This window comes from Ambystoma mexicanum, chromosome 5q, assembly GCF_040938575.1.
Source record: "Ambystoma mexicanum isolate Mex_15411 chromosome 5q, UKY_AmexF1_1, whole genome shotgun sequence".
NCBI lineage: Eukaryota > Metazoa > Chordata > Amphibia > Caudata > Ambystomatidae > Ambystoma > Ambystoma mexicanum.
The window spans coordinates 1,303,749,696-1,303,777,645 of record NC_090933.1 but is presented as its reverse complement, the minus strand read 5'-3'; the positions used below and the strand labels follow the sequence as shown (position 1 = coordinate 1,303,777,645).

The following is a 27,950-nucleotide window of genomic DNA, read 5'->3' as shown; positions in this document are numbered from 1 at the left end:
CCCCCAGTGGACTTCCTTGATTAATTGCTGCCACCCTAAACCCCTCCACTGCCAGCGGTCCCTGCTCTCCTACCACAGCCATCGCACCCTCCCAACTGACCCCTTAAAATGGCAGTGCCACCAGTGCAGGCAACCACCCTCCGCCACCCACCACCCACCACCCACCACCCCAACCTCATCCTAGACTGATGCATCTCCTTCCACCTCCTCCCTCCGCTTCACCTGCCCCAGCAGCCGCCTCCTAACCCAAGGCACGATTCCCCCACTTTACCAGGGGCTTTGCTAAACTGCCCCTTCTGGCATCCTCAACACCAAATGCGTTCTCCACTGGTGAGAGACATCAACCTGCTTTCCAATGCAAATATTGTGCCTTGCCAACAATGCCATGCGCCGCCTCACTAAACAGACATTCAACTATCACATTCATCACTGTCTGAGCCCCCTTCTCTAGACACTATGATGCCTCTACCACTGCTCAGGCCGACACTGCCCTCCTGATCATGCGCACTTAGCCACACGCTAATGTCGATGATCCTCCAATGAGGATGCACACCTCTTGGGCCCTATGATACAAGTCAATGGAGCGCCAACAAATCCCCACTCTGCCTGACATCCCTGCTGCATTCAGGGAACATTGGACCACCACTGCAATCGCGTGCTATGATCCCACAATTGGAGACCTTAAACAGCTCCTATGAGCAGTACTCAGACACTCGATGCAAACAGATTATGGAAAAACTCCAATGGCCTGATACTCTCCCTGCCGCTACTGCCTTTACTGCTAGTGTGGAGGCACCCACTGCCCACATCAAGCAGAAATACCCAGTAGAATCTGACTGGCGCAAGATTGCGGCATGCAAGCAAAACCAGTCTGAATCGCCCTCTGATTACCTGTCTACATTGCAACACTTAGAACGTGCAGATTGGGTGGCAGGCTGAATCAATTGGGAAAGCACTGCAGGCTGCACAACACTTTTAAGACAAAATAAAAAGAACAAGATGTCGCCCGTGTCATGGGATTACAAATACAGCATGCTCAACAGATAACATTTTTTAGGCCCATAAGCCTAAAAAGTTATTAGAGCGGTGGCTTGCATCCCCAAGCAGTCAACATTGCCGCCAGCCTTTGCCCCTCTTAGAATCTGTTCAATGACTCGAAGTCTGTCAACCGTGACAGGGTCAGGTGCTTGACCCAGTCAGTGGAAACAAGGACCCTTCAAATCCTAGGGTAGCATGCCTATTCGGGCGCATGCCAGAGGAAGTCCTACCGCAGAGGTTGTGTGAGAGAGTAGAGAGGAGCTCAGATCCCCCATCCTCAATTCTTACCAGCGTTCTCTTTGTGCCCTTACAGATCTATCCAGACCCGCATGCATGGCCAAAGCAAGTAAACCCAGCAGGCCGCCGGAGCAAAACAGACTACTTTCACGCAGACTAACAAGTCACCTGGCAAAGAAGGGAAGCAGCACACACTGGAGCCTGAAACAATCAGAACGCCAACCAGACATCCAGTTGGAATCCTAACCAAGACACTTTGCCCTGAAGCAGGTGGCAGGGCTAAGAGGGGTTGTGTAACATTTCACGGCAGTGGCCCTCCCCCATGCAAAGAGACAGCCTCAGTTTCCATAGATTTGGATTTCCCTGTGGAATGGTGTTTTGGTGACAGGTGGTGCTGCACTAGGCATCGATTTGGGGACCCCCCCACCCCCTTCCGTATGAAGGGACTACCTCAGTAGAGGATAAGTCTTGTGGACTGATCTAACCTGCCTTCGGTCCACTTGCACCTTGGTGGAGTCCTTGTGCCATACGGGCAAGGCCCATCGTTCCTCTTGTTTTTTCATCTTTGGCACTATGGTGCATGGGGAACGGGTATCCTGGTGTACAGACTGGTTTCTTTATCAGTATAACCTATAGGGTATTTGGCTCATTCACACACTCTCCATGTAAGAGTGGGAGACGGGCGAGACTTACAAGGGAGTGTTAAAATACAATTTAATAACGTTGCTCCTCTTGCCTCTCACAGCTCTGGAGCCCTTGTAGTTCCTTTCTCCCCTTTTTACCCGACCACTCCTCGCTCATGTGTAATGACTAAATGATTTAATCACCCTTCCGAGGGCTGTTCTCCTGATAGCATGGAAAGTGAGTGGTGAGAGTATAAGGTGGGAGAATAGAGTTTAAGAAGACAAGAGTAAGTAGGAGTAGAAAGGAGAAAGAACGGAGAGGCGCAAGATCAAGGAAAGGAGTGAGGAAGAGCGGAAATGTCCAAGTGTTTGAGGAAACGCAGGAAGCATCTTGAATTCTTAAAACCATTACTGTGGAAACAGTGGAATCGGATATCCTTAGAAAGTTCCAGAGGGTGTAGGATAGATAAGGCCATGGTCTTCAGGCTTTTCCCAGTAGAGAGGTTATTACAGAGAGTAGGGGTTAGCAATCGTGTTCACAGTGTCCTAGGGATAGGGAAAACTGGGCTAGGGTGGAGGGAGGCCACAGGAGGACGAGCAAAAAGCTAGGACTACATCCTAGTCCGAATATCGTGCACTCTCAAACCCACACGCCAAAGACCTAAGAAGCAGGTTAATAAAAAAAAACATCAAATTTGAGAGTTTATTATCAGCATATAGGACAATTCTGTGGTTCAGCTGGCTTTCTGACATCTGTATCTAACCACATACATTTCCTTACCAACCAATCCGAACTTGTGCAAGCCAGTCCCTTAAGCACTGGTTTTTTTTTTTTTTTTTTTTTTATTTGTATATAATTGTATTACAATTTTTACAAATTCTGTCCAAATTTTTATATCCTCGTTTCCTGTTTTCCTTTGGGACTGTCCTGGAATTTTCTGTTCAATGGGATGTTTGAAAGCTCTCTGTTATTTCTTTTTCGTCCAGCTTCAATTTTTCCAAGAAGGTCGCTGTGGCCACCGTCAAAGATGCGGAATTGCCGCACATTAGCATATTCCACCAGGTTTCTTCGTTTGCCGTTTGATACCGATCTTTGAGTGGTTTGAGATGGATAGTTCGCATGGTTGCCGTTCCTGCGCAGTGAAGAAGAAGATGGCGTAGTGTTTCGGTTTCCCTCTGCTCACAATATCTACAGTTTTTGGTTGTCGACTGTTTTCTTCGAAAGAGAATCTCATTGGTTTTCAATATGTTTAGCCTTGCTCTCAAGAAAGTTGTTCTCAGTCGTTTGTCTGGGAACTTTTTTAGGTAATTTAAGCACTGGTTTTAATCTTGGATGGTGGCAGGAGCTTGGTTTCCTATAGACTTCGAAATGATTTGCAATAATGACATTCCAAATATCAATATAAAGATCTGTAAACTCAAACATTCGAGCCAACGCACTGCAAAGCTTAAACAGCCCATCAGCAAAAACTGATCTCACCAGACTGTTTTAAAAAATAAAAAAATAATGGCATTGTGTAAGTATTTGAAGTTGCATTGTGAAACCTAGGCCTTTTTCCCCTTATGCAGAACTCTCAGACTTCGTTGTGTTTTCTCCGGTATTTAAAAAAATGTTATTGTGACTCTCGGACCTAGGTGTGTTGTCTCTGGTGTTAAACTACATTGTGTAAGTAGTGCTGTCTTTGGTTTTTGCCTTCATTCATCTAGCAAATTGTTCTACTATTGTCTGAGCTCTTAGCGTTTTGTTCAATTGTCCTCCATTGTCTCGTATCTCCTTGTCTCGTCTGCTTGTGCCCCTCCCTGTGTCCTTCCCTAGTGTTCATCCTGCTCCACCCACCCCCCCTCCCTACTCCTACTCCCTTCCTCTTCTCCCCACTCGCTACCTACTCTATGGTGCCCTCCGTCTCCCCCATTTATTCTAACTGCTTTGCTATCGACTATCCTGCTCTCCTCACTAAAGCTGGTAGGAAGAAGTTTAAAAAGGACATCCTGGTCTTCAACCCAGGCCTCCCTATCGATGACACCTATACCAGTGCTTCCTCCAGGCAAACCCTCACCGACATCCTCTTTGTCGTTCCCTCGCAAGACCTTTGTACTCTTCCTATGGTCTCTGTGCTTTCTCTCCCTTCTCCCATTAATGGGGACACCCGGTGGGAGGCCCTCCTGGCCTCCTTCCACTCCTCTAAGGTCATCATCAAGGTTTACCTTAATGGTACGTCTTGGTCCAAGGCCCTCAGGCCAACTTTATCCTCTTGGACAGACGATTCCCACGCCTCATCAATTTAATTTCTTCTCCTGTTGTCCCCTCTTCCCTCCACGGCTTCCCTGCCTCCCCCACTGCTGTCTCCTCCTTGACTACCTTGCCCGCTCTTCCCTCCTCTTCTGCCCCATCGGGCTCCTAAACCTCTGCAGGGCGTACCTCCGATTTATACCCCTCCCCGGAAGTCTTTCAAGGACAGCAACCTTGTCCATATTGCCACTCTAAATTCTCACTTAGCTGTCAAACACTCCTCTGACATCTGCCACCTCCTTGAGGAACTGGACCTCGATGTCCTTGGTCTCACTGAGACATGGTTCATGGCTAGCTCTGTCAAAAGCTTTGACACTCTCCTTCCTGACAGCTACAAGATCCTCTCCGCGCCTAAGTCCAATCATTCCGGAGGGGGGTGTACCCCCTGATCTTCCCTGAGTGGATTCCTGCCTCCGTCATTCCTACGCAGGCCTACTCTTGAATGCCTTGTCTGCAGACTTTCTCTTCCTCCCTCTCCTAGCCATTCCCTTACTGTGGCTACCATCTATCGGCCACCTGGTCAGATCTCATCCTTCCTCTGAGTGGGCGGACCTCTCTTCTTCCCTCCTGGGCTCGACCACTCAACTCCTCCTTGGAGACTAACATCGACCTAGATGCTTCCTGTCCCTCCTCTGGACTCTTTCGCGACCTCAGCGAGACTATTCATTCTCCCCTCTGGCCCGACACACACTGCAGGGCACACTCTGGATTTCGGATCTCATCAGACCTTCCCCTTTCTATCCCTCTCACCACTACTCTCTCCTGGAGTGATGACTTTCTCTTTTCCTCCCAGCTCACCCTCTCTACCACTCAGGCCAAGCCACCTCCAGCACTGCCACCTATCTTCTCGGTTATCCGACCCATGAAGCGTGCGTTAGTTGAGGCATTTGCCGCTTTCTCACCACCCCCACCCCCCCGATTCCTTTCGGCTGACTCACACCCTGACAAATTCCTTTCCATGCTCCACTCTGCTACATCCGATACTTTTGATGTTCTTGCCCTGGTCATGAGGATCCACCTGAAGCCCAAAGCCAAGTGCAACTCCTAGTACGACTCAGACCTTATCACCCTTATACGCAAGTGAAGGTTGGCTGAGAGGAAATGGCGTGCTTCCGGTACATCCTCTGACAAACTGGCTTGCCGCCTGCTCCGAAGCCAATACTGGCTCCCCGTCCGGACGAAGATGAGAGCCCACATCCAAGTCCTCGTCTCTGCGGCATCCAACAATTCGGCCAAACTCTTTAAAATCTGCAAGGAGCTGGCAGCCTACTGCAGGCTCTACCTCTCCTGTCCCCTCCCAGGCCCTCTGCACGGCTTTGGCTTCTCAATTCATCTTTAAAACTCATGGCATCCTGTCCTCTCTCTTCCACTCCCTACACTCCGTTCTCTTCCTCGGGCCCTTTTTTGGCCACCTCTCCTCCCTCCTCCTCTGCCTTTCCCCTGCTCTCCCCAGACGAGGTTTCTAGACAAGTCCGACCTATGGAAGTCTCATCACAACAGGTTCACCCCTGTTCCTCCAAAACCATCAAGGACCACATTGACACCCGGACTCCTGCTCTGGCTGACTTCTGCAACCACTCCTTCGCCACTGGAGTCTTCCCTTCCCCTTTGAAGCACTCCCTTGTGCACCCTCTTCTCAAGAAACCCTCTGCCGGCCTGTCCTGCCCGGCTATCGCCCCAATCTCCATCACTCCTTTACTGGGCAACCTGCTGGAAAAGCTGGCCATCTCCCAGCTTAATCTTCACACTGAAGTCTGGCTTCACAGCTGCCAGAAGCACGGAAACTGCTCTCCTGAACATCTGTGAAGACCTGCTCTCAAACCTTGACTCCTATACCCTCCCGTGTCCTCATATTACTTGATCTCTCTTCGACACGGTCAACCATGCCATCCTGCTCAACCATCTCAGTTATAACCTGGATATCACCGATCAGGACCTGGCTTGGCTGACTTCTTTCCTCTCTGATCGCCCCTCTCAAGTCCAACTTGGGTCCTTCCTCTCCTCCATCTCTACCTATGGTGTTCCCCAGGGGTCTAACCTCTCTCCATGGCTGTTCAACCAGTACCTGGCACTTCTTGCCCACTACATTGCCGCTCTCTGCCCCAACTTTCAGTGCTATGCGGATGACACTCCGCTAATTTTCAGGCTCCCTTCAGCCACCTCTTCTCTCATCTCTGACTGTGTGCTATGCAGGAGTGGTGTGCCGCCAATTATCTCTGTCTTAATGCAAGTAAAACTGAGCTTCTCATTGGCACACCTGTTCTCTCCTTTCCTGTCACTCTCTGGCCAGCCTCTCTTGGCCCTCTTCCTGCTCCCACCTGCAAGGCTAAAAACCTCAGGGTCCTCTTCGACTCCACACTCTCCTTCTCTCCTCACATCTCCGATGTCTCTAAGAAGTCACACTACCAGCTGCACCTCCTCAGAGGTATTCTTCCTTTCCTCTCCTTCCCCCAGAAGCTCACCGTCTCCAGAGCTCTGGTTCTCTCTAGGCAAGACTTCCGCGACAGCCTCTATCTAAATCTGCCTGCTTCTACTCTCTGCCCTCTGCAACTCATCCAAAACAAGACTGCGACACTTGTCTTTGGCCTCAAGCCCAGGGATCGTATCTCTCCAGGACTGAAATCCAGTGGCGGTGAGAATGAATTTTAAAACCCTCTGCATTGTCCACAAGGCCTTCTGGGGCCTCAATACCTCCAACTCGCTCTTCCTAAATATCTTCCTTCACAAGCTCTTCGCTCATCCGCCTCCAACTCCCTTGGGGTCCGTAGCTTCTCCAAGCAATAAGTTAGTGGCAGATATCTTTTTTCGGCTGGGGCCTCCCTCTGGAAGAGCCTCCATGCCTCTCTGAAACTTGAGGAGAACCATCTCCGGTTCCGGAAGCACCTCAAGACCTTCCTCTTTGCTTCTGCTTGCTCTCCCCTCCTCTCCCCTGCTGAACTCCTGGCCGAAGCTGTAGCTGCAGTGGTCACCTGGCTACCCTCTGTTCTTGGGCCCAGGCCTCCCCACCCTCCTGCCAGTTGCACACCTGCACTGCCTCCCTACAGCCGCCAACCAGCACTTGACACCTGATGTTGGCACTTACCCACTTACCCTTGCCACCAGCTGGACGCACTTATTTATTGATTTAACTATTCCCCTCCCCCCCACGCATGTACTGCACTGCCCCTCCCCCTTACAGTTATTTCCCTTCCTGCCTCCCCTGCACAATCTCAATGTCACCTGGCCTAGTAAGATCGCGGTCTGTCTTCCCTATGACCCCCTCCCTTGCCTCGTCGCACCTTGAACCACTTGTGTATAGGCGCGTTATAAATGCCATATCATAGCCTTTCCATATATTTAGCAAAAAAGAAAAAAAAACAGTTCACCGGTCAGTGAAGAGGATGTCAGAGGGTAAAGTGTCATCCTGCCATAATCATAATCAATCGACTGTTTCACGGGACTATATCAGTGAACCTACAGCCTGAGCCATGGCGGGTACTCGGAAAAGCTCGTTATAAACAAAAAAATGCATTTTGACCTTTATCTGTACTTCCACATATGTTTACCAGCACACGTGTTTCAATAGTATCCAATGCGAGAACACATTTTTGCATTGTTTCAAGCACAAAAGCTAGAAAAAAGTTTTAAACAAGGATTATATAACGTGAACACAGGCGACCATGAAAAAGGATGGCAGCGAGGGACATACGCAATGTGGATTTTAATGGGTCTCAAAAACTGCCTTAACACACAGAAATATTCGTGCAAACTACTTCTCCAAATTCAAATACTGGTGGGTGAGGCTGAAACATTAGGACTATATAGTATACTTCACCTCAACCAATTTTCCCATAACTCACGCATCCAATCCCCATCAGGAAGGGGAGGGCTTTTTCTCAACAGCTGACTAGATCAGAATGTTAGCAAATTAGTCACAACCATGGTAACAGTTGCGTAATTCACATTTGCAACATTGAACTTCAAACCTTGGTGCATATTTCTGGTGACGGGGCTCTCCGACTACTAGTCTAAAATGGCGCCAATAGTTTTACCTGCAGCCAGACAAAAATTATTACTGGCAAGGCTAATTTTATTTGTGGTTCAAAGAAGGATCACCACATCAGACGCTCTATTTTCGCACCAATCTGCTTACTGTTCACAAAACAATTTTAGGGGGAAAAGTAGATCTAAAACAATCTTAAAACGAAGATTTACACAATATTGGGTCTATTGACATCGGCTTGGAACAGAAAAATGCCTTTCCATTACTCAAATACTCTTAGAGGGGCATCTGCACAAGCCTCTCCAGCAGATACTCCATATCTCAAAAGGTCATCTACTAAAGCGCTTGCTTTACAGTTTGCCGTTTTTCTTATGTGATGCACACGCAAACGCAAGCAATAACGGTTACGAAGCTTCAACATTCATAAAAAGTCGTAAACGTTAAACAGACTTGTCCCGTTGAGAACTAGCGCTTAGAAACTTAGCACAACATTAAATATATCCACATGTGCTAACTTCTAAACTTCTAAGAGGAAGAAATTAGATCAGCAGTGTTCTGAATGATTATCGCATTAAAGTGATATAAATAGGCAACTGACACACACATAGTGGGTGGCCGGTACTTACACATGTTGAGCTGGCGCACAAAGCTGGCCATGTTGTTGTGCTTGAAGTACTTCGGCAGCACCTCTTTGGCAAAGTGGCCTTGGTCAAAAACATGGAAGCTGTTTCCATTCTGAAAAGAAACATGAAACCAGTTAAATCTAGCACGGTTTCCTTTTCATAGCAGGGTGTAGAAATCTCCACTAATGTCCACTGCGCAGCATCCGTTGTAAACCTTAACAGGCTACAGTCCAACAATCTATAATGCTAGCAGCGCATACAATCAAAACCCCAGAAATGTCCCTCCCAGGTATGGAAAAACCACAACCCAGCCACGGCAATGTACTGCTCAACCCGCCATACAACATGCACAATCGTACAGTTCCTGAAGGACATGAGGTACAAAACCATGTAGGAAAACAATACTATTTTACAAGTATACATAGTTTTACTTTTGCTTTCCACGCGCTTATCCTTCCATGTCAATGATCAAATCCATTGGCGGTCATGGGCAATGTTTGGCGGCGGTACACTTCTGGTTGTTTTAGGAACTTTAACTGGCCATCATGTTATTTTGCATTTATATAGCGCCTTATGTATCATTGGTATGATCTCAAAGCGCTGGTAGGTTGAACGCCCTCTGGAACTGCAGTTCGAGAGAGAGAAAGAGAGAGAGAAAGAGAGAGAGATAGAAAGAAGAGAGCGAGCTTGGGCGCACCAGGTATGTGTGCAGCTTGTGTGGTTGTTGCATGATAGCTGCTTCGTAGCGGTAGGTGTGGTGCTGAGGAGATCAGTTGAATGTGTTCAGTCTGAAGGGTGGACATCCAGACTGAATTCTGGCAGCGTTAGGCCCGAGGAAAAGCCTAAACTAGCCGGTAAGTGCTAGCTAGCTGTGTTTTATTAGGATGATGGGTAGTTTGATGAGTCATAGTACTGTGTTCTAGTTGAATTGTGGTGCATAGGAGAGAGTAAGCATATTAGTGTGATATGTGGTAATCAGTAAAATTGTATGTGACCAGGCACACTCAATGATGTTGGGAATACCGTCTACTTTGAACATTAACACAGCGACGCTATTGGGGCGTGGCTTAACAGCCATGGAGTAGGCTGCTCTTCCCGTGAGCTCCTATAAATCTGACATAGATCCTGACGCACGAGCTAGAAAGAGAATGCTGAAATGAGAAAGAAATATACTGGCAGCAGTCGGAAAGCAAGGAGCATGGATTGAGCACCCAACGGAGAGAAACAGATTAGCATAACTGCAGATATGTCTTCATAAGTGCAGAGACTCGATCCCGTGAAGATGGCATCAAGGTGGCGGATGCCAACGAACAAAGGAATTCGCTAGAGCACTGGACGAGCCGATGATGGAGCCCACCGTACAGTGCAATAAATTGGCTCTTTCAAAGCCATGTGCATTATACACCAGGACATCCATAAAGAAAGGCACTGAATTCCTCCAAAACAAATTCACTCACTTGCTACCACCCCCCCTGAGTATCAGATCAGGTTCTGCGCACCGCCTAGTAGTCCCCACTTTTCAAGTTCTCTAGACTAGGAGCCTTCTTCGCAGTCCTTGCACCCACCGTCTGGAACTCCCTCGGACCCCTCTCTCCACCTCATAGAATATCACCTGGCTTTCATGAAAGCCCTCAATACATGGCCGTTCCCCTCCAGCGTACTGAACCCCCTCTTCTGCCCCCTAACACATGCACCCTCCACCCTCGAGCTCCATCAAACAGACAGACCCCCCCCACGCACACTCCCTACCTCCTGTCCCTCCTTCAGCTATCTTGCCTCATTGAATCTATCGTCTGAGTGCAGCCACCCCAAACCCTAACCCTTCAGCCCTGCCAACCCCTCACAAAGGACTCAAGAAGGTATCCAGTAAACCTAAATAGGATAATAATCCTCGGAGTTGGCCGGGTATTTTATTTCAAATGGCCGAGGTGGGCAATGCATCGCACTAAATGCACCTTCGGTCAAGCAACTGGATCAATCTGGAAGAGGATAATCAATTGCAGCTGAATCTTCAATTGTAGTTAGAACTGTATGTGAACTCTCGCACTTGCAGGACCTAGGGATGTTAATTTATCACTCTAAGACCCACTCAGAGGGCGAGTATACACCCATTTAATTATTCATTTGTTTACTAGTTTATTGGTTTATTGCATTTAGATCCTATGTGAGACTAAGAACTGCTCCTTGAATGTGGATTGATTTTAGGGGGCAGACATGCTTGTTTGTACAGCTAGCCCATTCTCCCTCCCCCTCCTCACCTTCGTAACTTGGCCTAAAACTCTGCATTACTCCCACACACCCCTACACTCACATACAACACAAACACTATTGCACCACACCTCGGCCATAAGTATGAAGCTACCTTTCATGACAAAAACGTGAACATTCGCTACTCACATAATTTTATATCCACTTAAACACAGCCCCTTTCCCCGCTTAGTTCACAGTATACTTCCTTTCCGCCCATTCACATTCCATTCACACATGGGTGACTAGAAGGGTCTTGGCAAAGCTCAAAACTTTAATGGACGAAATGCACGCAAGCATAATAGCTCCTCCCAACATTCCCATATGTTGACTTTGGTCCCGTCAAGGGCATTCAACCAACAGCGCATTGGAATCATAATTATGGGGAAAGGCGCTATACAAATGGCAAAAGGAAATGTTGCACAGAATCCAGCAGCCAACCTCCATTCTCTCTGTAGAACCTCTACCTTCTTGTAGAACTTGATGTGTTACAGATTACCATCAAATCTTTCCACCTTTCGCATGAGTTCTCCCAACTCACGGATTGGTCTCTCCAGCATGTTATTTCTTGGGCAAGGCTTCCTACTGGACTCTAGTCATCTTCCTAAGGCATGATCCACATCTGAGAAACCTGATAACTACATTGGTTCTCTTTTGCAGTTATCCACTTGGATCCAGCCTAGCAAGGCCAGACCTTATCCTCCTCAATTCACTCTCCGGGTAGAATACTTGTAAAGTGCAACAAATCACCTCAAAAGACACATCATAGTGCTCCGGTTTATGTGCCAATGCTAAACATCAACTACCATAATTATTTGGCAAATAAATGTCAGACACCTGAAGACAAAGTGATCATCAAGAGAACAAACTAGGCAGTAGAGCAGGGTTCTGCAAGCTTTGGCTCTACAGATGTTTAGGACTACCACCCCCATCAGCCCAAGTCAATGGTGAGAGATCATAGTAGTTTTAGTGTAAAACATCTGGAGACCCAAAGGTTGCAGACCCCCTGCCATAGAGCATTGCAGAAGTAAGGAACCAATACAGAAAATCACAGCCACCACAGCATTTATATTTAAACTTGAGGATTGCCAAAAGGTAGACTGTTGCAGATCAGATGCATCATCTCGGAGCATAATGAGATTCAACTGAAAAAAAATAATTGCCCTTTGCTTTATTAATCACACACAATGCCTTGAACTCAAAACGCTGAACCATAGGCAACCATCTTAGAATTCTGAGATTTCAAGAGATATGGTCACAACGGCTTAGATGCAATAGTCTTAGCAGCAGATTTTCAGATGTACTGAAGTTTATTTCTCCTTTTTAGGGGGACCAAGATAAATGCTACAAAAGTAGACCTGCTGACGAGATATAAAAGGCATTTATAATTTGGATTCTAGCGAGAAAAGTGAAGTAATCAAGAAACCTTTTAATGTTTTCAGTTGAAAAGTACTTGCAAGCTTGTTTATTTGGGTAACTGTGCTGAGATCGATGTCACACTGTACTCCCAGAAGGCAAATCGATTTTGAAGGTGGAGGGCAGAGCACTTGGAAGCTGGCCAAAAACGATTGCATCCTGGTAAACTAAGCGAAGGAAAATTAGGACCAAGAGGTTTTAAAAGATCAAAACATTTGCACATTGAGTTGTCACTGGTTCATATTCATCAATAGCCTTATCTGCCGATGCATACTTTGAAGTGGTCCATTGGTGTGCACTGCATCGCCCAGCAGAAGAATAATGTGCATCGTCTGCATGTATAAAGAACAGCATGTTGAAACACTGAATTAAGGCAGTCAGTGGTTTCATGTAGATGGAACAGGAGGGGGCTAAAGGAGGAACCCAGGGGAACTCCACATGTGATAACCCTCAGACCATTTTGGTATGGAGATAGTACTACTATTGAGCTCGATTTACAAGAAAGGATTCAACCCAATTCCAGGACATTCCTCTTAGACCCCCATCCAATACAGACGGCCTAAAGGTATAAGGCAGCAGAGAGATCTAGTAAGTTAAGTGCACCCGGGCCCCTCGAGCGCATCAAGACTCTTAGATCATTTAAGGCTGCAGTGACTGCCGATTCAGTATTGTGACCAGGGAAAGGTCCTGCATTCTGTATAACAAGCCAACCAACAGCTTCCCGGAACGTCTGAAGGGGAGAGGTTACCACCGCCTCCATGAGCTTCATCAAATAATGAAGCTGTGAAAAAGGACGATAGTTGGTAGGTGCTGATGGAAAGTTTGCTGATTAACGGGCCAACTGCTGCCATTTTTCTTTTGACTCGTCGAGTACAATTCTGATAATCTGCGAATATTCGCAAAAGTACTTTATAATGCAGGAATGCACTTCACAAATTTGTGTGACAGGACAAGGGATTTGGGAAGATCCATAGGGTCTTTGACCAGGAGTTGTAAAAGCAAGGACTCACTTTGGCAAAATATAATTTTGCTTCTCAGGACTGTTGCAAATATCCAGTACAAATTGCTCATCCGAATCATTATGAAGGGATGAAATTAAGAGTTTTGTTCTGATGGTATCAATTTTGTCCTCAAAGTATCGGGCCAAACTTTAAGAAGGATTGCAAGGTATAAAGCTCAGAAAGTACCCTACGTAAGTCTTTGCTACTCTTAGAACTAGAGGATAGCCGTCTGATATATTTTGTGGGATTTTTTTTTATCCAATCTTTGTAAGCATGCACCAGTCTCGAGTAGAGCTAGCTAGTAGAGAGCACTTGATATTTCCTACAATTGCATTTACGTCTGATGGCCTGTTTGGATTGCTTATCTTCAGCTGTCAATTAACAGATTTCAACTTCGCTGAAGCATGATTTGCTGCGGACAGAATCGAATCAAAAAGCAGTGCAGTGAAGAGGAAGCGTTCAGGTTTAAGTAATCATCCTGAACAGGATTTTGCAGATTAGAAAATTCCCTATCGAAACAAGAACTGTAAGAAATGATCGACCAGTAATTTACAGTTTTGTTGGTTTGACTTTTGTTAAAATGTTGGTTTTGATTTCAAAAGAAAATTCCCTATGGAAATTATCCATAGTGTTATTATCCAATTTACAAATTCTTTTCTTCAGGACACCACCACTAATTATGGAGGTAGGGGATGCCTAAAAAGAATACGTGATATGACCAAGGAAGAGCAAGAGGACTGGAAACCTCCATGGACATCAGAAGAAAAACACAGTTTAGTGTGTAATTGCCAAGAGAGTAGACAAGGGCAACTTGTCTAATTGCACATTTTCCAAAAAAGGTCACTGAAAGTGTTAGCATGACTAATGGGTGGTGATCTTCAAAATCACCAAGAATGATCAGCTTGGAATAGAAGAGTATAAATGGTGATAATGCACTGCCAAAATCGTCTACAAACTGGTGGATTTGAGGGTGTCACCAAATGATTACTAAGTCAATTTAAGTATTAGGATTTACCACAAATCGAAATGCAAAGCATTGCTGGGTGGATAGGTTTTAATGTTTCCAGTTCTTAAAGACATTATAAAGATCATAGCTAGACAGCCTCCACCTTTTCCTACTCTAGTTTGAACAAAAGTAGAATAATCTTTAGGATACAAGCCATTTAACGCAGAGATGAGGAAAGTTTCAGTTACACATAAAAAGGTTGCAATCTAGATCTAAAATTAAGTCATGAATAAGAATAGGACTTTATACTGCAAATTGTTCAATAAGCAGTACCATGCAAATAGTGACTGAAAAATCACCCTTTCTAAAATGTACTACGGCGGGGTGTGGGGGGCTGAACCACGTGTCAAGTGTTCCCAGGTGTATGTTGCACCATAAGGAGTCCAGGAGTCAATCATGTCAGGAAAGCTAACAAAGAATGTTACCATAGGAGTGTATCACAGGAATTCGTCCCTTCAACCCCACCCCCCCCCCCATGATGCTAGAAAAGGAGACCCTGCTCCACAAAACCCTCCCAAGGAATCGAGGCCTCACCAGGCAAGACTTCCCACTTTGGCGACAAGGACACATGTTCCTATGAAGAACTCCCTAGGCCACTTAATATAGCCAGATGCATAGCACTGTCGGTGAAAGTAAAAAAGTGGCATCTTTATCTTTGGCTGATGGCAATGCAAAAACAAACCCAACTGTGCGAGAAAAGGAAGACGTCTCTTCAACATGAGACACTTTTAAATGTGACGAGTAAAAGAGGAAGAGGAGAACCTTACATGCAGGGGAAGCAACCTCCCCCACCCCCACCCCAAAACATTGTTACTCCTTGTGGAGGGGGTGTGAAAGCAAGCCACGGAGCACTTGACTTTCATTGAGGCAGAGGAAGCCAATATGACACACTGGAGGCCCAGCGTATGCACATGCGAGGATAACCAGGTTACTCACTGTAGTGACCACCTTACTCCTAGTGGTGTCCGGTCAAATGGTTGAAAATAAATGGTCGAATGACCATTTGATCGAATCAAAATGGTCCAAAAAAAAAAAAAAAGGTCGAATTTTTTTATTTATTTAGATATTTTTTTTAAGTTTTGGTTGCTTAAAAAATAATTTTTCATAAAGAAAAAAGGGGTTTTGGGGGTGGAAGCCCTCCATAAAATAAAAAAAAATAAAATCGACTTTTTTTTGCGACCATTTTACTTCAATCAAATGGTCATTCAACCATTTGGTTTTCGACCAAATGACTGGTAACCCTCCTAGTACATAGTCCCCTTTCCTCCATACTTATGGGACATTCCTCCATCCTGTGGGATGGGAAATGTTAGTCCTTCCTCCCTTTCTACGCGGGGTATGGCACGCGACCGTAACCCCGCCCACCTTGGCTCCGCCCTGTGCATCGCTCATCAGTCCTTTTCTTTCGCCAGGTCACAGACCAATAAGCAATAAAAGGAACCTTATTAGAGGGGACGGCGGGCAGGCATATGGAGGAAAGGGGACTATGGACTAGGAGTAAGGTGGTCACTACGGTGAGTAACCTGGTTATACTCCTACGTCCCGTCCCCTTTCCTCCATACTTATGGGAGATTCCCAAGCACTCCTTACAGCAACTACGGGTGGATGGAAAACCCCTATTGAAAAAGGTTCTTCCGCACAGCCTGGCCAAACTGAGCATCAACTCTGGAGCTCAAGTCTACGCAATAATGTTTACAAAAAGCTGATGGGGAGGCCCAAGTAGCTGTTTTTGCGATGGTCTCCCAGGAGACATATTTTTGAAAGGCAACTGCGGCTGCCTTGCCCCGCACCAGGTGTGCATGAATACCTTTAGGAGGCGGCAGTCCTTGGACAGTGTAAGACTCCGTAATGCAGGCAGTGATCCATCTGGAGATAGTCGCCTTAGAGGCCCGTTTACCTTGTGGATTACCAAAGGTCACCAACAGTTGAGAAGAGTTCCTGAATTCAGATGTTCTGTCTAGATAGAACTAAAGAGCCCTTCTCACATCCAAACAATGCAGAATCATTTCCGCTTCTGATGCAGGGTTCGGAAAGAAGACCGGTAAGGAGATCGATTGGTTCAGATGGAAATCAGAGACCACCTTCGGCAGGAAAGAAGGATTTGTCCGTAGGACCACGTTATCCTTGTGGAACACCAAGAAGGGATGCTCAACCGATAAAGCTTGGAGTTCACTCACACGCCTTGCTGAAGTAACGCAACCAAAAAAAGACACCTTCCACGAACGGTGCTTGAGGTCCAGCGTGGATATTGGTTCAAAAGGTTTATGGCACAATGCCGTAAGAGCCATATTCAAATCCCACACCGGATGCGGCTTGTGAACCAGGGGGTAAAGGCCAGTCAAACCCGCAAAATATCTCCTAACTACTGGATTAGACAGAGTAAGAGAGCATTGGTCCGTGGATAGGTAGGTGGATACCACTGAGAGATAAGTTCTGCAAGACAGAACGTGAATGCCCAACTCTGCTAGGTGGAATACGAAAGACAAAACAGTGTCAATCGTAGCCGCCCTTGGTTCCAGCTGTTTGTCCAAGCACCAATTTGTAAAATTTCTTTAATTGCCAACACGAGGAGACAGGACGTTTGTGTTCAAGGTGGGATTTGAACTTAACATTTTTGAACATGGTACTTCAATGAGGAGGGAACATAGTTCATCAACTTGATTCACAGATACGGGGAACACGGCCGGATGCAACTGACAGCAAGATTCTTTTTGGGAACCAACACATTTTGTTCCCAGCTCTCTATAGAGGCTCCACATGCACTCTTCGGATGCATGAACTGTTTATCACATGCCATGGTTTTTTCATTTTTTTACCATCACCTTTGGGTCTTGCTAGCACTGCCCTGATTAAGGCGGAGCTGGTACCGCCGAAACGCAATATTGTCTAGAGGGGATTGGAGGTCCCTCAGAACAACATCTGATCTACATTGGACCTCTCGTCTATAACAATACATGCTTCGTTGTTTCTTCAGTTAGCCAGGATTTACAAAAACATTTGTTCAGTAACTCAGTTGTTTTCCTGAGATCACCGTCTATTGAATTAGCTTTATTCATTTTTGTCATATCAGCATTGTTCTCTTTTCTTTTTCCCCCTCGTGCGTTGGCAGACCCCACCCCATTGTTGTATGAACAAATATTCACACTGGGGGTTCATTGGTACTTAACATGACCATATAATATTGAAAAAAGTATGTGTTACCTTTTTCCTGTGTTGATGCTACTACATTGGGAGAAATACATTTCTCTTTACGCTTCATTGACGTTTCCATTTTTTTTCTTCTTTCCTCTTTTAACTAAAATTCATAATTTCTGTTTAGCAATTCTGCATTCTGATTTATGTTTAGAAGGAATTTTATATGTATGTAACCTCAAAAATGTTTTATTGATTGTATTTGCCCTCATGGTTTAGGGCATTTATTTCACTTTTTGCACTGATTTTTGCACATACAGTCTTGTCTCTCACTTAGAATAATTTGTATGACTTTCCTTGATGTGTTGCATTATGATGGATACCAATTATATGTAGATGCAATTACCCCAAATGGGGCACATAGGTTTGGACCAGTGGTAGGACCTTAATTCATTCACACCTTCCTATAGGCCAACCTACACACGTACTAGTACCTTGTGTTAATATTAGTCCCCTTTGCCCTCTTAATGGTACGTTAGCCCACGGGCACAACCACAGCCACAGCAGTGTGGCTTTTTTCTTTGTTGAATGTGTCCAAGCACCAATGACAAAACCTAAGCCATTTGCTTCTATACTGAGACCTTGTCGAGGGTTTTCTGGCTGCCTTAATAATGCACAGGTTATCTGCAGACAGGTTGAGCTTTTCTAATCACTTGAACTCAGGCACCATGCCACCAAGCTGAACGATTGTGGGGAGGGATGCCACAGCTGTTGATCCTGGTGAAGCAGGTTGGGACTCACCAGTAGCCTGATCGGTGGATACACCGACAGGTGTTGAAGTTCTGATAACCAGAACCTGGCCGGCCACCACGGGACTATGAGCAGAAGAGAACAGTTCACCATGTTCTTCAGCTTGCAATGCGTCCGATGAATCAGAGGGAGCTGCGGGAAGGCATAGGCCCTCATGTTCTGCCATGGAATCTCAAGGGATCTCCGCCTTCAATTCCCACTCATAGCTGACCATCGTCCGCCGCCTGGTGCATCTGCTGTGACATTCAGCTGGCCCGGAATGTGTACTGCAACTAGCCAGACGCCATGACGAACCGCCCACTCCGAAATCTGGATGGACAGGTCCACGAGAGGGGGGAGACTTGGTGCCCCCTTGCTTGTTGATGTAATACATTTGCACCACATTGTCCGTGTGGATACGGACCACCTTGTTGGCAATGATCGGTCTGAACGCCTTGAGCGCTAGGAAAATCACCAGAAGCTCCAGATGATTTATGTGGAGGAGGTTGTCCTGATGCGACCAAAGATCCGAGACCTGAAGAAGGTCCAAGGTTGCACCCCACCCCAGAAGGGAGGAGTCTGTCGTGACCGTTACCATAGGAACTGGGTCCTGAAACCCCGCACCCACTGACAGGTTACTGAGATACGACCACCATTCCTGGTCCGTTCTCATGGAAGCCGGAATCAAAATCACTTTGGAGTCCGGATCCACAGCCTGACGCCAAGAACTCCGAAGAGCCATCTGAGTGCGCCTCATCTTGAGACGAGCAAGAGGAAGAGCCAACACGCACGCACGGCCATGAGGCCCAGAAGCCTCTGGACCCACCAGGCCAACATGCTCTCCGACTGCACAAACATCCGACACGTGGCCAACAGATCCCCCATTCTGTCCCCGGTCAGGTACACTATGCAGTCGATTGTGTTCCAGCGAAAACCCAGGAAAATCAAGTCCTGCGAGACCGTCATGGAAGATTTCCGCCAGTTCACCGACAGCCCAAGATGGAACAGGAGCTGAAGAGACTGAAGATTGCACGCAGCTTTTATTTGCAAGGGATGCATAGGAGCCAGTCGTCCAAATACAGATATACATGGTTGCCCTGCAGACGAAGATAGGCCGCAATCACCGACATCTTCGTGAAGACACGCAGCGCCGAGCTGAAGCCAAAAGGAAGCACCCGAAACTGGAAGTGCTCCTCTCCCACAGAGAAACAGAGATATCTCCTGTGTGGATTCCAGATCAGAATATGCATTTATGCATCCTGAAGGTCCACCACGCTGAGCCAATTGCCCATCTGCAAAGAGGACCGAATCTGGCTGGGCGTAATCATCTTGAATTTCTCCTGGGGTAGGAAAAGATTTAACTGGGAAAGGTCTAGGATGGTACGCAGGCCAGCCTGGTTGGGTTTGGGCACCATAAACAGCCGTGATTAGAAGCCCTCCCCTCGTTCCCCAAGGGGAACGGGTTCCACAGCTCTAAGGTCCAGCAGTTTCTGAACCTCGGTTTTTATGGAGGATGAACCAGACTGTTGGAAAGGAGGGTTGAAAGGCGGGTAGGGGGTAACGGTAAGCGGAAGCCCGCCCGAGTGACTGACAAGACCCATCGGTCCTCGGTGATGGTCTGCCACGCCTCCCAATGAGATGCAATGCGTCCTCCCACCGGGGTCTCGTGCGAGCGCAGAGAACCCTCATTTGGAAGGCTTTTCGGTAGCATTACCATCTGAACCTGAGGAATAGGCTGAGGAGTGGGAGGAAAAACCAAGTCCGTTGCTGCCTCCGGCGATTATTACCCTAAGGGGTATCCGCTCTGCGGGATTTCTGATCTAGAATCCCTCTGAAACCATAGGAGGGCCGGCTTTGCAACAACGGTCTCTGGGTTCTAAAAGGAGTTTTAACCTCGACGGACAAGGACTTAGCTGTCCGAGTGCTGTCCTTCGTTTTGGTCAGTTCCACATCCGTTGTGGAATGGAAAAGCTCCCTACCATCAAACGGCAGGTCCAACACCTTGTCCTGCACCTCCTTCGAGAACTTGGTGGCATGCAGCCACGCTTGTCGAGAGGCATCAACCCCCGGCACAAGGCCCCGAGCCAAAGTGTCGACATGATGAGCCGCGGCCTCCAGGAGATCCTGGGCCAAGACCCTGGCATCGGACAAACCCGCCTTAAAGTCCTGCAGCTTCTCGACCGGAATGAATTCCTCGAACTCAGACAGACCTTTCCACATTTTCATATTCGCCCGCGCTAACACCAATTCTGCATTGGCCTGCCGAAGCTGCAGGGCCAAGTTAGCAAAAACCTTCCTCCCGAGGGAGTCGAGGAGCTTGTCGGTACACTCCGAAGGAGATAAGTTGAACGCCCCCGAAAGCACACTCTCCTGCGGAGCGGGTGCCTCGGGCACTGGGACATCCAATAGACATGTCCAGTACCCGGTCGTGGAAAGCTAAAATAGAGCGGGGCTGGTCTTCGCTGTCCTGATCGCCCTGCGCATCATCCGACATGTCAGGGTCTTGCTGAGCTGCTTTGGGCACCGTCTTGTCCACTGGGGACAACGGGGCAAGGGCAGAAGGGTTGGGGAAGGAACCGCAGGCAAAGGCGGCACCGGCAGAACCACCAGGAGCGCCGGTGGAGCCAGAGGCAGGCATATTTCCCTAGAAAAGACCCTTAGATTACTCCCTCATGGGGTCAGTACGCATGAGCGTCTGAAACTTGCTGAAAAAAAGCATCCTCCGCAGAAGGCTTTGGAGCTGCCGGAGGAGGCTTCTCATGAGGGGGATAATTCCAAGGACGCAGAGGAGAGGGTTGCCAAACAGGCCCATCCCCAGAAGTGTCCACGTAAATCAAGGGTGCCGAATCCACCGGCAGCGAGATATTTTGCGGAATAGGCATCCGAGCGTTCCAGTTGTAAACTGGACGAAAAGGATGCGCACAAGGAACCTTATTTTCACCCAAAGGACCAAACCCTACACCTGCGGCCGATGGCGTAGTTGTAGGGTAAGCGCTCAAAATGGCCGCCATGGTTGTGGCGGGAACGTCTGCCATTTTGCCATCACCTAAGGGGAACTGCAGCACGAGTGGAAGTGAAGCAGGAGTCCCTCCCGATGTATCAGGGGTCTTCATTTTGCGACATACCAATAGCCAAACTAGCCTTTACAGGAAGGACCTCAGCACTGCCGGTAAAGAAGGAACTTCGCTCACCCCTTGCCCCCCTCAACGGTTCTGGTGTAACCACAAGAGTGGGACCGGTGAGAAAGACCTTTCACCGATAAAGCCTCCTCAGGATTCTCAGAACTGTTGGTTACCTTAGCCTCCTTACGAGTCCCGGAGTCCGGTAGAAGACTCTTCACAGCAGCCTCCGAACATATGTTCGGTTTTAGCAAGCCCAGCCGAGGCCTCGGGGCGCACCCCAGTACTTTTGAGGGAAGCTCTGGTACCCCATGACTCAGTACAACTAGGTCTACACTCAGCCCCCACAGGAGGAGACCCCGGGAAGGAGTCCCCCGGCTGGGCTGCTCTGAAAAGTAAACTACTCACCGGGCTTTTCTTCTTTTTGTCGATGAAGGATCGAAAATGCGTAGGAGGAGTGCGTTGAAACGCCTCCTCCCACCGCTCTAACCAACGTTGAAGGGCCCGGACCGAAAGGGAATCACAATAGAAACAGGAGTCCCAACGGTGATGGGGACCAGAAGAGGACCCAATAACGGGAACTTGGGAAGCAAGAAAGCAATCCTGAGCAAGAGCCGAGCCCCGCCGCCGTCCCCAGTACACAGAGTTAACGGTAGAAGCGGGAAGCCACTAGCACACCATTATAGCATTATAGATCAGAAGAAACTTTTCCCCAATTCTTAACATGAGAAAACAGAACTAAAATTGTGTAATTGAAGTAGTGAAAGGAGAACGAATAACCCAACCAAGGTGGAGGGCGATTACATGAAGGGAGAAACTCGTCCCAGTCCACACGACACGATAGAGCAGAAAAACAAGATAAGAATTGAAAATCCCAGAAAAGAGGGGGTTAAACGACCCAGGTGGGAAACTAACAGAGCAAAGTGCCCTGGGTGGAAGGGACGAGACCTGGCGAAGACCAGACATTTCCATGGTCAATTTGAGTTAGTTCAATATAGTGGTACGGTCAGATAAGGTTAGTTTGGACGGAGGTTATATTTACTTTGGACTCCCCTACTGCTGACTAGCACCTTTATTTTCTTTAGCTAGGTAGGGTATTCCCTCTAGTAATAGGGAAAGTTCGGCCTTCTACATAAGGTTCATTAAATCATTTGAATATCTGCCTCCTCCTGACCCGCCACAGCTCCCACCTAGAAGGTAATGTCGAGAGGCACAGACAATTTGAAGAATCGGAGAACTTGGTCACGGGAGACAGAATCTTGAACGAACAGACATCTGATCAGTGATTTGAGAAGAAAAGTATGAAAACGTTAAAGTGAGAGGAAGAGAGAGAAACACTTTGTATCCAAGTTGCGGAATCCAACCACCTTATGAGAATTGAAGAAACCCAAAGACACAATGGAGTCAAGTGGGGCAAGGGCCCTGTATTAATCAAGTGAATCGAAGAAAAGCTTTGTACATTCAAGTTGGGGAAGCCATCTAACGTATGAGAAACAAAGATATTTAAAGAGACCAGAACCCTGTACAAACCACAGTGAATTGAAGAAGAGTAATTTGCATCCAAGCCAGGAGAGATGGCAAGATTACAAGAAGCCGAATAACCTGAATGAATAAGTATCATATCCATAGCCCAATACCAATTCAGGAGCAAGTCTTTCAGAGAGCCACAAGACTTTGGGGAGTCGGAGAGCCAGAGACTTGTTCACACGAAACTTGGGAAAATAGCATTTAGAATAAGGAACCTTTTCCTTTAGTTAAACCAACGTCTGACAACAAGACCAGAGTGGTTTTAGAACCATTATCTTGAACATCTAAAAAGACTTACAGCATTGGGTCAGGCAGAAGTCCAACCGCGAGACTGTGTCCCAGTCTCCACCTTTGTTTCTGAAGTGGTATGGCCAATTAAGATCTAGGAATTAGATCAAGTCCATATTTTGATAGGGAACCCTTGTTTTAGTTTAAAAGGTAGGGAATGTCCCTCTTAGAAATAAGTCAAAGTCAGAACTTTTAATTTAAATAAAACATTTTTACACATGTGACAAAGTCCTTCTGGTACGTCACATATAGTGTCAGAAGTGTGATTTGGACATCCCGACACAGAGTTAGCACACTAATGGTCTACACCGACCCCAGCATCCCCATTAATATCAGAAACAGACCGTCTACTCTCCAGTAGATTTAGGGCCTAGACACCCCGACTGTCCGGAGTCCTATGGTCACCCTAACATCAATGGAAGTAGGCTGGGCCGCACCTTCCTCCCCTTAACTTCCAAAACCATCCACCAGTCAGGAGGAAAAATGAAGAGGGGAATCATTATCAACTCTTAGTCCCCATAACTACTGGATCCTAAGGAGTGAAGGCTATAATTTCTTTGAACCTTCAAGTAGCTGCCCCACCAGTTCTGTAATATATGTAACCCTGCCTGCAAATTATTGGCAGAAGGGTCTAATGGTTTTACCTATTTTGCAGTGTAGGAGAGAGTTGAAATGTATCCTCCTGAATTACTCTTCCAACTCCTTTAAGATCCAGAGGAAAGACTGGGCTATTTAATATAGGAGGTCTTCCTGTAAATCCTACCCAACCAGGAGAGAGGAGTGTAGAAAACTCTAGAAAACAGGTTCTTAGGGGGAACAAACAAGAATTGTTTACAGCTCAATATGAAGTAGAGACTGAACTAGACCCCAAACTTAAAGCCAAGACAGGATGTACCATCTCCCTGGGAAAAATAAGTTCAAAGTGGCCAGTGAAACCTCCTCCCTCAGAGAAGGAAAGTCCAGAGTCTTGAGTCCACTGTCTCCCTGTCTTCCCGCCACAATCTTTTTTGTGGAAGATTTAGAGGAAGAAGAACAACTTAACCCACAGATTAGGATACACTGCTCAGAAGGGTTTGAGACATCCAAGCAGTTGGGAGTAGACCTACAAGAAGAGACTCCAAGATAATAAACCCACATCCTGGAAAATGCCAGATGGAAGCCTCACTTGAAAACATGGGTGAGGTACATTGACGACATCTTTGGAGTATGGTCTGGAGAAAGAGAAGAATTGGATATGTTTTTGATATACCTGAATGGGATAGATGCACGGTTACAATTCACCCTAGAAGTTGGTGACCCTAACGTACATTATTTAGATGTGCAAACAGTAATCAATGGAAACAGGATAAACACTACACTGTATACAAAGCAAACGGATCGAAACAACCTACTACACCGCATGTGTTTCCACCCGCCGAATCTGTTACGTAATTTACCATTCGGGCAGATGCTGAGAATAAAGCGGATCGTTAGTGACACAGAAGACTGTGAAACGCAATTGGAACTAATTCAAGAAAGGTTGAAAGTAAGAGGTTATCCTCAAACTGATTTACAAACAGCAAGAGAAAAGACTAGTACACGGACAAGAGAACAACTGCTCACTAAAAGAACCGAACGAAAAAATCCAGATTTGGTGTTTATCACCACATATGCGATACAAAGCAATAAAATCAAAGCTATTATCAGGAATAGATGGAGTATACTCACAAGCGATGCACGAACCAAGGATCTGTTTCCCCAACCACCGGTCTTTGCCTACAAGAGAAGCAACAACCTATGCAACATGTTGGTGAATACGAGAGACAAGAACTCTAATGGAAAACCAGACAAACATCCGGGCACGTATCCCTGCATGAGTTGCAGCAATTGCAATAACGTGATCAAAGGCAACTGCATTACGCATCCCAAAACTGGAGCCAAAATCAAGCTTAGGTACCATGCTACTTGTCTATCAGAAAACGTAATATATGCAATTAAGTGCCCATGCGGTATATATTATGTGGGAGAGACATCACGGAAAATAAGAGTGAGGATAAACGAACATAAGTCCTGCATTCGAAACAACAACTTGACTTCAGCAGTAGCAAGACATTTTAAAGAAAAAGGGCACTCTGTGACGCAATTGAAATTCGCAGTACTAGAGCTACAATCCACCAGGAAGTGTGACAAGGATATGAAGAAATGGAGGGCTCAACAGGAAGCTTTTTGGATTGACAAACTGGATTCCCTAGCACCGGATGGAATTAATGAAGAGTTTGATTTGAGTTGTTTTTTGTAACTGTATCCATGACTAATTTTTCTTTCATTATGTACATTCACATGACAGATTATGCAGAACCGCATTCTACACAATAATGGAGTAGACCACGTGTCAAATATAGGGTATTTAGATTTGGAATATGCTTGAACCAAATTTATCAGATAAACTAAAGGTTTGAAGCAGGATTTGTGACAAATTAACGTAAAAAGTGTAGACATACACATTGTTAACAGAAGTTGTTTAGAGAAATTAATCACAGTACCGGTCACTATATTTATAGTAATGACATGTTGCATACTTTCATTTAAATATAGAGCGACCTGCAATAGTGGAAAGGTAATCACTAGGCTGCTGTGCTCAATTGTTTTACTGACCGTTTAAGTGATCGAGTCCATTACAATATGGCCGCCGTGTGCACCGGCGGTTCCTCCTTGTTTAACATGATCAAGTTACCATGGTAACTTTTAACAACTGAGCATACAGAGGAAAGCGCGCACCCGCGATTCTCTGTAAGTTTCGTGGCACTGTGATTTGACACAAGGTAAGCGAAGTACAACGCTCCGCGTTGTTCTGTAACGCTGAGCCATTAGATAGGCTAAAGATACTCGTTCTTATGTCTTCTATAGGATTTGTGACGAGCACGAGTCTACCACGTACTACTCACAGACCAGATTAAGCTGAGTGATTACACGACTAGCGAAACAAACGCTGACATACAAGTTCACAAGGAAACCAGGTCAGATTTAATTTTCCTTGTGCTAGAACGGAAGATAAACACAGATAGCGTTTAATGTAAAGAGTGATTGCTAACTCTTGATTTCCTTTCGTTTTGTTTTTTCTGATCTTGCTTATTGTTTCCAAATCGCTGGGCTGTCTTTACACACTTCCATCGTTAACCGTATGTACTTTTCTTTTGTACTTACATGCTGATATAATGTAATGTCTATGGAATGCTTTATCTAATGATATATATACACACACGCATTTCTGAACTGTGCTCTTATATGTGAAATGTATGGGGTTCTTTTCAATCAGGTGCATAATGGATACACAACATTGGGTCTAAAATGGGGGTTCTCTTTAACTCTTTGTTGATTTTTCAACTTAAATGGGTGTTGCATTGATTTTTACCAGGCCCTGATGAAGGAATTTATTCCGAAATGCATTGGCCACCCGTATAGGCATCTGCAGGAATAAGAGACCTAAGATCTTGTGAGAGTTAAGAATAAAATACAGCCACACTTGAAGAGATTCTTTTTGTTTGTCTTTTTGAAAGATTACGTACCTGAAGTTTAAAGACTCTCCTTACTAGTGGCTATAGGAGTGCAGCCCGCACCGCTGGCTTCACGGCCAAGGTCATTGAACACAGTCTCCCACAGTGCCATTCCACGGAGGCACTCCTCACAGCGGGTTTGCACCCTGAATTTAGTAAAAGTAAGTTGATGATCAAGAAGATCAATCTACCAACAACAGGTAGTGCGCACTCACCTTAGAACAATAAACCCACTATATGTCATTTTGATGAGGAAATTGGAGAGGATTACATCCCATTCAAAAAGTTCCTTCCTTCCCCCATGAACAACACGTTATTCTTGTGGGGAATGGGGCCATCTTGAAAATCATTGTCCTCCAAATCCTTGTCTACTACATCACCACACCAAAAACCTCTAGAGAGGACTCGGAATACCAGGATAGGAAATCCCTAAATACCATTTGCCTCCACCTTATATATGCAAACCACAAATAAATCCCAATCTATGTTAGTCCCTAAAAGTGGGAAGCCCTGAGAAAAAAATAAAGAAATATCTGTATGCGGGAAGTGAAAACACTGATCAGGTCCCTGCCACCGTACATCAGAGGGTTTGGCTCATCTGGATACTGAGTGTAACGGATGTGCCACTCAACCGAGTCTACTACCCTTGGGATGGGAAGAGTCATCCAAGAGGCCAGTCTACTGTATTCATTGACAAACCAAAGATTATCCCTTTGCTCCAATCCACGTGACCATCTGGGGAGAAACTTCAGATCTAGAGACGGCACTTATTCCTAAGAATCTTTAAAATACTCAGCCTCATTCTCTTGGGAGATCTTTGTAAGAAAAGAACCATCTGTGCAGACATGAGAAGGCAGTTTGAGGGGTCAGAAATATAAGATGGTTCTGTTGCCCAAAGTATTGTATATTATTCAATCCATTCCTTCGTTGATTTATAAAAAAACAATTATTGAAGATTGAGAAGCTCTTTCAGACCTTTTTGTGGGGAGTTGGGAAAAGACCTTGTGTTCCGAAATTCATACTGATGCAGAAAGTGGAAGAAGGTGGTTTTGGCTACCCAGATCTGATAAAATACTATAGGTCCTTTTTACTTAAAGGA

General features: G+C 46.2%; 1 protein-coding gene across 3 annotated transcripts in view; it reads right to left on the bottom strand.

The window, feature by feature from the left end:
* HSF1 (heat shock transcription factor 1) overlaps positions 1–27,950 on the bottom strand; it is a 1,218,386-nt gene that overhangs the window by 1,021,320 nt on the left and 169,116 nt on the right. For all 3 annotated transcript variants that reach the window (XM_069621903.1, XM_069621901.1, XM_069621902.1), the window contains one exon: positions 8,797–8,905. In XM_069621903.1, the coding sequence (XP_069478004.1) occupies positions 8,797–8,905 (109 nt within the window). The remainder of the gene's footprint in view (positions 1–8,796; positions 8,906–27,950) is intronic.